Source organism: Cicer arietinum, chromosome 6 (assembly GCF_000331145.2).
Source record: "Cicer arietinum cultivar CDC Frontier isolate Library 1 chromosome 6, Cicar.CDCFrontier_v2.0, whole genome shotgun sequence".
NCBI lineage: Eukaryota > Viridiplantae > Streptophyta > Magnoliopsida > Fabales > Fabaceae > Cicer > Cicer arietinum.
In genome coordinates, this window is record NC_021165.2 from 33,960,559 (window position 1) to 33,973,413 (window position 12,855).

A 12,855-nucleotide genomic window follows, 5' to 3' on the forward strand; every position below is an offset into this window, starting at 1 on the left:
ATAATAATAATAATAATAATAATAATAATTAAAATATAAATTTTATTTATAATTTATTACTATACTTTATTGTAATTTAATATTAATATTTTATTTTTTAAATAATTAAATTAATAATTCTAATAATAAACTAACTTTAAAATTTAACAAAAAAAAAAAAAAACCCAGTGGGAGGTCGCTTCCCCAGGAAACGACCCCCTGTTAACATTGAAAAATTTCCTCTTCAAGAGGTCGCTTCCCCAGGGAACGACTTCCTGAAGGAACGAAAAAGTAGGGCATTTCAGGAATATTGTTTCAAAGTAGGGTAGATAGGGAATAAACAAACAAAAAGAGGATATAACCATCAAAAACCCCATGGGCACGTGTGCTAAAGTTAGATATATAAATTTAAATATTACTTATTGTGGAAAATAAGGGGGGTTGGTAACCATATATAACATTAAAAAGCAAAACAAAACTCTAAAATAGAGTGAAGATGAAGTAGTATCTTTTAAATTTATAATATAATTTATTATTTTTAATTACTTTTAATAATAATAATAATTTATTATTTTAATTATTTTTAGTTATAATAATTTTTAATAATAATAACAATAATAATATAATAATTAATTATTATTATTATTTATTAATATATTATTATTATTTATTAAAATATTATTTAATATAATTATTTATTAATATATTATTAATTAAACTCCAATTAAAACGGAAAAAAAATTAAAAATCTTTTTAAGAGGTCGCATTCCCGATCAACCACCTCCAACTAGATGAAAAAAATTTGACGTTTAGGTGATCGCACTTTGGATCAGCGACCTCCAATTAAGCCTTAAAAGTAGGACAATTTAATATATTGAACTGTGAGTGGGGTATTTTGGTTAAAAACAATATATATATCCGTAAAAATTCCAAATTTTGACTCTTGAATTCTTTAATTTAATTGTGCATCACGAGTCTAGTATTTTTTAATAAATTAAAAGGTACTTTCTCCTTGTCATTTTTCTTTTAGATTTATATCTTCGAGTACAACAATGAACTTCATTATTGTTGTTGCTTGCAAAGATGAACACAAAGACAATTTGTGCTTCTCATAATAATTCACTACTTCACTATTGTTGTAAGATTCTACTTGCTATTGTGCTTTTTGGCTTGCAGATATTATCTCACACTGAAGCATCTTCCTCAAAGTCAAAGGTTGAAGTGCTTGCTGGCTTTCAAGGTCCTCTTCCTTTTGAACTTGAAACAGGGTCAGCAATCTTAACCATTTCACTTTTTCTTGTTTTAGGATATTCAATTTAAATTGCTTTAGCTTCATTTTTTTAGTATATTAACAGAATTCATTTTTAATAGATATGTGGGGTTGGGAGAAACAGATGATGACATGCAAGTGTTCTACTATTTTATCAAGTCAGAGAACAATCCTCAGAATGATCCTCTTATATTATGGTTAACTGGTGGTCCTGGTTGCTCTTCTTTATCTGGCCTTGTCTATCAAATAGGTAATTTTCAAATGATAACTTATTATTATTTTGTGAATCTTGTTTTGACAGTTTATTAATGCATAGTTGAATATGTATATCTCAAATTATCTCTTGCATTTTGATTGTAATTCTTTGATCACACTGGTAATAATTTGAGAAAACAAAAGTGATCGAAAGTAACCAATGTATTGGTGTCAGACACTAGCACATGTAAGGTACCAAACACACCTTTAATCTGAAGTGCTGGTGCTATTGTTAAGAGGTTTAGTTCGGAAATTTGTTTATTGGTTAACTAGTTGGTGAGTCTTTTCTTAGAGGAAATAAATTATGTTGCCTATAAAAAGAGATGATTGATTAGAGACAGAATTATCTTGTCATTTGCTTAGACTTGGGGCCTTTCAGGAAAGAATTAACTTGTCATTCTTAGTGTACTTCAGATAAGAAAATTAGTATGTGTTAAGGAGTATTGTGACCATATGATCATAATTAATCAGAACAATAAACAGAAGGAAACAATCATATGAACACAAAGATCAAGGAATATTATGTGGTTCTGTTCAGCTCCTGTGTCATAAAATATGCACACAAAGAACACGGAACAAGGGAAAATAATAAACACTCTAAATAGATATAATTTTATTTTTTTTAATTTAGAGAATTGTAATGTTTTCATAAAAATGAACACGATAATCATGAAATATTCTTAAAGTTGAAACATTTAGTGGAATTTAATTTAAATATTTACCCTTCAATCCCTTTCCTCCAAAATCCTTTGTCCCAAACATACAGTAAAGTATCTAAGTCCTACTGCATTGCAGCAGCTTACAACAACAACAACAACAACAAGCCTTTTCTTAGTTACTAGGGTCGGCTACATGGATCAAACGATGCATAACGTTCTATCATATACCACCATATCTATTTCCAGCTCATTAATCTCTAGGTCTTTCCTAATAGTTTCTCTTACAGTATTTCTCGGTCTTCCTATGTCTCTAGCAATTTGACTAACCTTCATATGATCTACTTACCTTACTACAGAATCTGTTGGTCTCATCTCTACATGTCCAAACCACCTAAAATAAGCTTCTACCATCGTTTTTACAATAGGTGCTACCCCAACTTTCTTTAATGTAGTCATTCTTGATTCTATCTCGTCTAGTCTTTCCACACATCGAATGCAACATTCACATCTCGGCTACACTTATTTTATCATCATGTTGGTTTTTTACCTTCCAACACTCCATCTCATATAACATCGCAGATCTTACAGTTGTGCGATAAAACTACCCCTTCAGTTTGAAGAATTCATTACTGCCCATAATGCTAGCTTTGCGCCGACGAAGGACGAGAAAAACTACCAGACATTATCCAGATGGCGATGCAGCAATCCTTGCTCATTTGACATTGTACTCGAGCTATACAATGAGTTGCTTCTAGGAAACAACATAACATTAACTCTATTATGTAGTTGATCCATGTCATAGAGATTTGACGAAATTTTACGTTGGTTGTTGACTACTAATACAACCTTCTCCTTTTATCCGGGCTTGAGACCGGCTAAGTTAGGCAGGATTACTGCTTACAATTTATGTATAAATATAATTCCTATAACAAGCATTCATTGATCACATAAAGTGTAGCAAACATGGACTGCACAAAATAAAATATGCAAGGCTCTTTACACTGAATTTCACAGTTAACAATTTTTTCTGATAAGTATGCATTATGCAATACTCAGGAGAACCCTCCCTGAACAACTAGCTATCAAGAGGGACAACCAAGTCACTTAAATACTCCACCGAGCATCCTGCACTACTCGATGTAGGACTTGGGCACCCCATAATTCCGAAGGGCCTATCATAGTATAGCGCCCTGAGAATCGATGTCTTCATGGCTGCATTCGACCTTTCTGGTTAGGGGTGATAAAAACTGAAATTTTATTAGAAAAAAAAAATTCCCTTGAATACGAAAAATCAGCAGAGAATCGAGGTCTCGCCACCCGCTTAAATGCCCAAAAGCCCCAACTATTTTCAAAGGATTGATGACTTTCTAAGGCTCCCGATTTATTTATAGGCAACATGCCTTATATACTAGTTACCTAACTAACTAAACTCTTTGTAAACTATTAACCAAACATAAACTTGAAATTGCTATTCTGTGAGATAACAGACTTTAACATTGCATTTGTATCCTTTTTAGATTGTTCAAAACTTTGTACCAATGTCACAATAAGAAATTTGAATTAAATTTTGCACGATATACTAGTTACCTAACTAACTAAACTCTTTGTAAACTATTAACCAAACATAAACTTGAAATTGCTATTCTGTGAGATAACAGACTTTAACATTGCATTTGTATCCTTTTTAGATTGTTCAAAACTTTGTACCAATGTCACAATAAGAAATTTGAATTAAATTTTGCACGAAAAATAAAGAAAAGATGTGGCTTATTTGAAACACAAATCAACTTGTTACGTTCTTATCAAATTGAAGTACAATCATATTATAGCTTATCACTAGAATTTATCCTGCTTAAAGTGATCCACTAAACAACATTCGTAGAGTGACTTTATCGTTGATTGAATGTTAATAGGTCCAATTGCATTTGAAATCAAGGAGTACGACGGGAGCGTGCCTAGTTTGGTCTTGAGGCCACAATCCTGGACTAAGGTTTTTGTATATTTCTTTCCATGTTTTCATTATTGCAGGTTGATTTACTGCTAATAATGTTGATAATATTTTGGTTAGGCATCCAACATTATTTTTGTAGATTTGCCACTTGGAACTGGTTTCTCATATGCAAAAAATGTAACTGCTCACCGAAGCGACTGGAAATTAGTTCACCATACTCATCAATTTCTTAGGAAGGTATATTCATTATGCTATTTATGATGTTACTATTATTGTTATATTTCCTGTCACACTTTTATTTTGTGTTTATTGTTTACTATATGAGAATCAATATTCATTATGCTACTATTCATGTTACTATTGTCGTATCGAGTTTAATTTTCATGCACTACCAGAGTAAAAAATTGTACACTGTCAGCCCATCACAACTATTCATTGACATAATTTTAGAGGTAGTTATGGTTGTAAACTACATGTTTTTGATGATGACAAGACCACCAACTATGGACAATGCAGCAAGATCAAAAAGAAGATCAAACCATCTTGAATAAGCTTCCAAATCCAAATAATAAATGAGTAAATATAAAGGTATATGATACAAATCAATAGTTCAAATACTTGAGAACAATTCATATTTACATATGCATTTAACATGTTTTCGAAAATCAAAAACAACATTAACAAATCATTTAAAATCATATTTTTGACAATTTGCATAAGTGTATTCGAATACACCATGTTGTATTCGAATACAACTTAAGTCAGAAGCAAAACTTTAAAAGGTGTATTCGACTACACGCATCTGTAGTCGACTACAAGCTAAGTCAGTGGCCAAGTGTATTCGACTACACCCATCTGTAGTCGAATACAAGCTAAGTCAGTGGCCAAGTGTATTCGACTACACCCATCTGTAGTCGAATACAAGCTAAGTCAGTGGCCAAGTGTATTCGACTACACCCATCTGTAGTCGAATACAAGCTAAGTCAGTGGCCAAGTGTATTCGACTACACCCATCTGTAGTCGACTACATGCTAAGTCAGTAGCCAAATGTATTCGACTACACTCATATGTAGTCGAATACAAGTTAAGTCAGAGGCTAAAATACATTAATCTGTATTCGAATACACTGATGTGTATTCGAAAACAAGATGTAAAATTTGAATTTTTTGAACGTTACAAAGACGTGTATTCGAATACACATATACTGTATTCGAATACACCTGGAAACATTACAATTTTTCAGATCTGGAATGCCTCTAGAACATTGTAATTTTTCATCAAACCTCTTGGATCAATGGCCACGAATCTGAAAGGATGTTTTATGGAGTATAAATACCCCATAACTTCAGATCAAAAATTAACCATCCTTGAATTAATTCATAAAACAACTTTGAACAAAATTCTGATTTTTCTAAGTACTTGCATTAGATTTTCATATCATTCTAAAAAGTTCTCAAGTACTTGAATTACTATTGAGTTGTTTATCAATATACCACATCTTAGATTTATTCAAACCTTATTGTATCATTTGTACAAGTAAGATAGTGGTGTGCTATCTTAGAAAGAATTGTTAGAAGTTTTGTAGCAAGAATCCCAGGGTGGGAATTGTACATTTTCTGACAAGTAGTTGATTAATCTCTTGTGGTGTGCAAGAGGACTGGACGTACCCTTGGTTATAAGGGGAACCAGGATAAATCTTATCGTGTTCATTTACTTACTGCACTTGTTATTAAGCCTTGTTCTTAAACTCAGAAAATCTGATTACCATATCACTAAAAACAAGAAAATTTACTAACACCTAATTCACCCCCCCCTCTTAGGCGTACTTCTATACTAACAATTGGCATCAGAGCAGGTTAAGGTAACTTATTCCTCGATCAATTACTCATGGCTTCCGCACAACCTGTCTTTAGAGATGGTGGTAGCAGTACCAAGCCACCATGTTTTGTTGGAGAGCACTACGATTTTTGGAAAATCCGTATGCAAGCATATCTCGAAGCACAAGGAGATGACATATGGGATGCCGTTGAAAATGGTCCTCATATTCCAAAAACTGTCATCAATAACAAAGAAGAAATAAAAATAAAAAATTCTTGGACGGATGAGGATAAGAGAAAAGTGCTTTTCGATAAAAAGGCTAAGAACATATTACAATCTGCACTAGGAATGGATGAGTTTTTCCGCATATCTCACTGTAAAACAGCAAAAGAAATATGGGATACGTTGGAAGTAACTCACGAAGGCACCATTGAAGTAAAAAGATCCAAACTCAACACACTATCACAAGAATATGAGTTATTTCGCATGCAGCCCGGAGAATCTATTTTAGATTTACAGAAAAGGTTCTCCCATTTAACCAATCATTTGACAGCACTTGGAAAAATCTTCACAAATGATGAACTAAATCTAAAAGTACTAAGGTCATTGACAAGGGCATGGCAACCAAAAGTTACAGCAATATCAGAAAAGAAAAGCCTATCCAAGATGTCTCTTTCTGCACTATTTGGAAAACTTCAAGAGCATGAAATCGAACTCGGAAGGCTAGAACAAAATGAAAGTCAAGAAAAGAAGAACAAAAATATTGCGTTAAAGACTGAATCAAGAGAACAAAGCAAAGAGAATGATTCAGATGAAGATGAAAATATTATCCTTCTTGTTAAGAAATTTGGTAAATTTCTTAAAAACGACAGAACATTCAAAAAGAAAAGCTTCAAGAAGAAAGATAATTCTACATCAAATCAAAATTTCACTTGCTTCGAATGTGGAAAACAAGGACATATTAAAGCAGACTGCCCAAATATTGCTAAGAAGAATTTCAACAGAAAGAAAGACTTCAAGAAAGCATACATAGCTTGGGAAGACAATGAAGTAAGTTCATCTTCAGAAACAGAAAGTGAAGAATGCGCCAATGTTGCATTAATGGCCTCGCATCAATCAGATGATGAAGAGGTTAGTAATATAGACTCTCCTCTTTATAATAAGACTAATACTGAATTAATTATAGAATACAATGATGCTCAAAACGCAATAAAAGAATTACTCATTGAATGTAAAAATCTATGTAAACTAGTATCAACACAAAAGAAACAAATCTCAAGTTTACAAGAAAAAGTTGATATTATGGAGAAAAATTCTGAAAAACTAAAACAGAATTCTGCATGCAATAAATGTGAATCCCTCTCTTTCGAAATTGTTCAATTAAATAGAGTAATTGAACGATACGAAAAGGGACAATTAGGATTGGAAAATGTTCTAAACATGCAAAGATACTCAAATGATAAAAGTGGTCTTGGATACTCAAAATTTGATAAACCAAATTTGAACAAAACTATTTTTGTTAAAGCAGGTAGTCAATCTAATCAAGATAAGATTATAGTTATGAAAAAGGATGATCTTTATAATAAGAAAATTATTCAAAATAAATCTCATACATATGTTACTAACAGTAGATTTAATCCTACTTGCTCTTATTGTGGTCTTCATGGTCATACACCTAATACATGTCATATTAGAAATATTAGTGTTCCAAAAGGTCATTTCATATGGGTAAAGAAAGGTACTAACCATCAAGGACCCAAAGCACATTGGGTACCTAATAAAGTTTGATTTCAATTTTGTAGGTAAGCAAACAAAAGACTTCAAACATGTGGTACTTGGATAGTGGCTGCTCTAAACACATGACGGGTGATATAACAAAATTTTCAGCTTTAACACTTGAGTCAAAGGGACATGTAGTATATGGAGACAACAACAAAGGAAAAATTTTAGGCATTGGAAAAGTTGGTACAGCACCATCTCCCTCAATTGAAGATGTCTTATATGTTGAAGGTCTAAAACATAATCTCATAAGCATCAGCCAGCTTTGTGACAAAGGATACAAGATAGTTTTTAATAAAGATGAGTGCGTCATCCAAAATGAAGCTACAAATGAAACTCAGTTTGTTGGTAAGCGTTTCAAAAACATTTTCATACTTAATTTTGAAGATTTATCCTTGAAAATGAAATGTCTTTTGGTAAGCGACAATAATGATGCTTGGCTATGGCATAAGAGATTTGCTCATATTCACATGGATCATTTAAACAAATTGGTCAAGCATGATCTTGTTGTAGGCTTACCAAAAATAAAATTTATAAAGGATAAATTATGTGACGCTTGTCAAAAGGGCAAACAAACAAAAAGTTCTTTCAAACCTAAAAATGTTATTTCAACTTCTAGACCGCTACAATTGATACATATGGATTTGTTTGGTCCATCAAGAACCAAAAGTCTTGGTGGAAACTCATATGGACTAGTTATTGTTGATGATTACTCAAGGTTCACTTGGACCTTATTTTTGGCAAATAAAAATGAAGCTTTTAAGGCATTTAAAAACTATGCCAAGCTAGTCCAAAATGAACAATCTGCCAAAATTGTATCAATTAGAAGTGATCATGGAAGGGAATTTCAAAATACTTCATTTGAAGAATTTTGTGAAGAAAATGGTATTTTTCACAATTTTTCTGCACCAAGAACACCACAACAAAATGGGGTCGTTGAGAGAAAGAATAGATCCTTAATAGAGCTTGCTAGAACTATGCTAAGCGACTCAAATCTACCAAAATACTTTTGGGCAGATGCTGTAAACACAGCATGCTATGTTTCCAACCGGGTAATTATTAGGCCAATTCTTAAGAAAACTCCATATGAACTTTACAAAGGTAGAAAACCCAATATCTCTCACTTTCACATTTTTGGATGTAAATGTTTTGTGTTAAATAATGGTAAAGACAACCTTGGAAAATTTGATGAAAAAGCTGATGAAGGTATATTTCTCGGTTACTCTTTATCTAGTAAAGCATTTAGAGTCTTTAATAAAAGAACCTTATTAGTTGAAGAATCAATGCATGTAACCTTTGATGAAACTAACCCCATAAAAGAAGAAAATATTATTTCTTGTGATGATGATGATGTTTTTGAAAGTAATGATCCAAGCAAAGAACTTCAACAAGAAAGTGGAGTCAATATTGAAAGGCAAAGTGATGATCTTCCTAAAGAATGGAGAACCCATAGATATCACCCTATTGACAACATCATAGGTGATATAAATAAAGGAGTCACAACAAGGTTAAAATTGCAAGATGCTTGCTTAAACATGGCGTTTGTTTCTCAAATCGAACCCTCCAAAATTGGTGAAGCACTTAAAGATGATCAATGGATACTTGCCATGCAAGAAGAACTCAATCAATTCGAAAGAAGCCAAGTTTGGGAACTTGTTCCTAATCCTGGAAATAAACACATCATTGGTACAAAATGGGTGTTCAAAAATAAACTAGATGAGAATGGCATAGTTGTTCGCAACAAAGCTAGATTGGTTGCTCAAGGATACAATCAAGAGGAAGGGATAGACTTTGACGAAACATTTGCTCCGGTAGCAAGACTAGAAGCCATACGTCTACTATTAGCATATGCTTGCTCCATGAATTTTGAGTTATATCAAATGGACGTGAAAAGTGCATTTCTCAATGGGTACATAAATGAAGAAGTTTATGTCAAGCAGCCCCCTGGATTTGAAGATTCCAAAAATCCCTCACACGTTTACAAATTGAAAAAGGCTCTTTATGGTCTAAAACAAGCTCCAAGAGCTTGGTATGACAGATTAAGCACCTTTTTATGTGAACGAGGATTTGACAAAGGAGAAGTTGATAAAACGTTATTTGTCAAAAGAGAAAATGGTCACACATTATTGGTTCAAATTTATGTTGATGATATAATATTTGGATCAACCAACAAGGACATATGTGAAGAATTCTCTTCAATAATGCAAGGAGAATTCGAAATGTCCATGATGGGAAAATTAAACTATTTTCTTGGACTTCATATCAAGCAACTTGAGCACGGCATCTTCATCAATCAAGCCAAATATTGTAAAGAATTACTAAAGAAATTTGAAATGGAGAATTGCAAAGAAAGTACAACTCCAATGGGCTCCGGAACATATGTTGATAAAGATGCATCAGGAATTTCCATCGACATATCCAAATATCGAGGTATGATTGGATCATTATTATATCTAACGGCCAGCCGGCCAGATATCATGTTTAGTGTTTGTTTGTGTGCAAGATTTCAGGCAGATCCGAAAGAATCACATCTAGTAGCTGTTAAAAGAATTATGAAGTATCTGAAAGGAACAACAAATGTAGGCCTATGGTATCCTAAGGGTAGCATATGTAGCCTAGTAGGATACTCTGATTCGGATTATGCGGGATGCAAAACAGACCGTAAAAGCACCAGTGGCACATGTCATGTCTTAGGAAATGCCCTTGTTTCATGGTCTTGTAAAAAGCAAGCTTGTGTTGCACTTAGTACTGCTGAAGCTGAATATATTGCAGCAGGAAGCTGTTGTGCCCAGATTCTCTGGCTCAAACAGCAATTACATGACTATGGAGTTGATCTCGGATGCATTCCCTTAAGATGTGATAACACAAGCGCAATAAACATCTCAAAGAATCCAATCATGCACTCCAGAACTAAACACATCGATATCCGACATCATTTTCTACGGGATCATGTACTTAAAGGTAATGTTGAGGTAACATTTGTTGATACACACAATCAATTGGCCGATATTTTTACAAAACCGTTACCTAAAGACTCATTTTATAAAATCCGAAGAGAACTTGGTATTTTGAGTGAATTTGATCTTTAACCATTGCATGATATACATAGTTTGCCATATCTCTTATGTCTTATTGATTATTTCCTTTTGATATATGAATTTGTGTATTACATGATGCAATTTTCATAAAAAAACTGAGTTTTTAAGCAAAACGGTGCTTATGTAGTCGAATACAAATGTCTGTATTCGAATACAAACTTTCCCAGATTTCCTGTATTCGAATACAAAGGATGTGTAGTCGAATACACGTTCCCAGAAAAATGTGTATTCGAATACAAGAAGGTGTAGTCGAATACACCTTCGCGTTTTTGCCCAGATATAAAAGCTGCTACACATAAGTTAGGGTTATTTCAGTTGGTATTCGAATACAGCCTCAGTTCCTTCTCTCATCTCTCTCAAACTCATCCATCCTCCTTCCACTTACTTACCCATTCACTCAACCTAACAAAATCCATTACTCTTTACTTCCTTCTTGTCATCCCTCTTCAAATCTCTCACAACTCTCACATTTTCTCTAAAACCCACTTTCACCAAAAATACCCTTTCTCACCATGGATGCTCGCAAACGAGGACCACGCACCAAACATGCCGCAGTAGGTCCCTCACGAAAACGAACCAAGACTCCCAACATCACGGATCTATCCCGGCTTCTACACACACCGGAGGAAATTGATCGTTTTCGCACCTTCTACTCGGACAAGCGCCTTATTATCCCCAAATACGGTACTTTGGACTCTTTTTCTGATTTTAAATTTCCTGCGTTGCTTAAAGCACAACATGTTGAAGAGTTTATAGGCTACAATGGTCCAGTTTATCCAGATTTGGTTAGGGTTTTTTATTGTAATCTCATACAAGAGGGCAAACTGCTAGTCTCGCGCGTTAAGGGTAAAGTTATTCGTTTAAATACCAAAACCATTGGCGAAATTCTGAATATTCCTTTTAATGGTGAACAATTTTGTCCAAACAATTTATGTGAATGGGGTGATATTTCTAAGTATGATGCGTATGTCTCTCTCTGTCGGTTTGATCGCCGCACCATGGAACAAAAGAGAGCTCAGGCAGGTTCCAAATATGCCCAGCAACGGTATGGTGTGGGAAATCTTACTGTTGATTATTGGCTTCTACACTATTTCCTTAGCTACATTTTGGTTCCGAAGGCTGGAAATTACTCCCAAATTTCGGAGTTTGAACTGCAAATTATGAATTTCATGTTTGAAGGTCGTCAACTTAATTGGGCATTTTTTGTGAAATCTATCATGCTTGGATCTCGCGAAGCAATTGGCTTACCCTATGCAAAGGAGGTTTCACGAATTTTGGAACACTTTGGTGTGGACTTCTCTGATGAAGTTATGTTTACTCCCACCAAAGAAAATCTGCTGGATTTAGGTGTCTTGCCTAGCATGAGGATTATATGGAATGACGAGCTTGAAGCATTTGTGCATAAAGGTGATCATGGTCCACCATCTGAAGATGCACCGGCGGACACTGCTGGACCCTCCAACACTGCTGCTCACGGAGATGAAGATGGCGAGGAAACTGCATCTGATGATGGTTATATCTCCAATCAAATGATCATGACTCGCCTTGATTCTTTCCAAACCTTCTTCCAAACTCAATTCGACAAGTTGACCACCTCTATCGACACTCGCTTCACCACTATTGAAACTACTATTGCTCGCAATCATGACACACTATCTCAAGACATTAGTCAATTATCCGACAAACTTGATCATTTCCACATTCCGACAAAATTTGATTAAGTCTTTAATTTTGTACTAAGTTAATTTTTTTGCATTTTGTGTTACTGTAATATTTGCTTTATGAACTCGTTTATCGTTTTAATTCTGGTGTATTTTGTATTACTCGTTTCAGGACTTATTATGTATTCACTGCTATGATATTCTAACTTAATTTCCATTACTACTATTCTTGTTCCCTTATATGCCTTTTGTGTATGATTTTACTCGCAACGTGTATGTCTCTTTTTTTTCTTTTTTTTTTTTTTTTTATCATGTCAAAAGGGGGAAAAAATTTGGTTTTTTTTTTGCATTTCAAACCTTGGAGGCACTCAAAAAAAATTTTCAA

At 33.8% G+C, this 12,855-nt stretch overlaps 1 protein-coding gene across 1 annotated transcript in view; it reads left to right on the top strand.

Moving 5' to 3' along the window:
- The first annotated feature begins 1,012 nt into the window (after positions 1-1,012).
- The window catches only part of LOC105851168 (serine carboxypeptidase-like 13), a 16,642-nt gene continuing 4,799 nt past the window's right edge, over positions 1,013-12,855 (top strand). The window contains exons 1-4 of the mRNA XM_012717478.3: positions 1,013-1,247; positions 1,351-1,499; positions 4,077-4,153; positions 4,232-4,351. Coding sequence (XP_012572932.1) covers positions 1,063-1,247; positions 1,351-1,499; positions 4,077-4,153; positions 4,232-4,351 — 531 coding nt within the window. The 5' untranslated portion in view covers positions 1,013-1,062. The remainder of the gene's footprint in view (positions 1,248-1,350; positions 1,500-4,076; positions 4,154-4,231; positions 4,352-12,855) is intronic.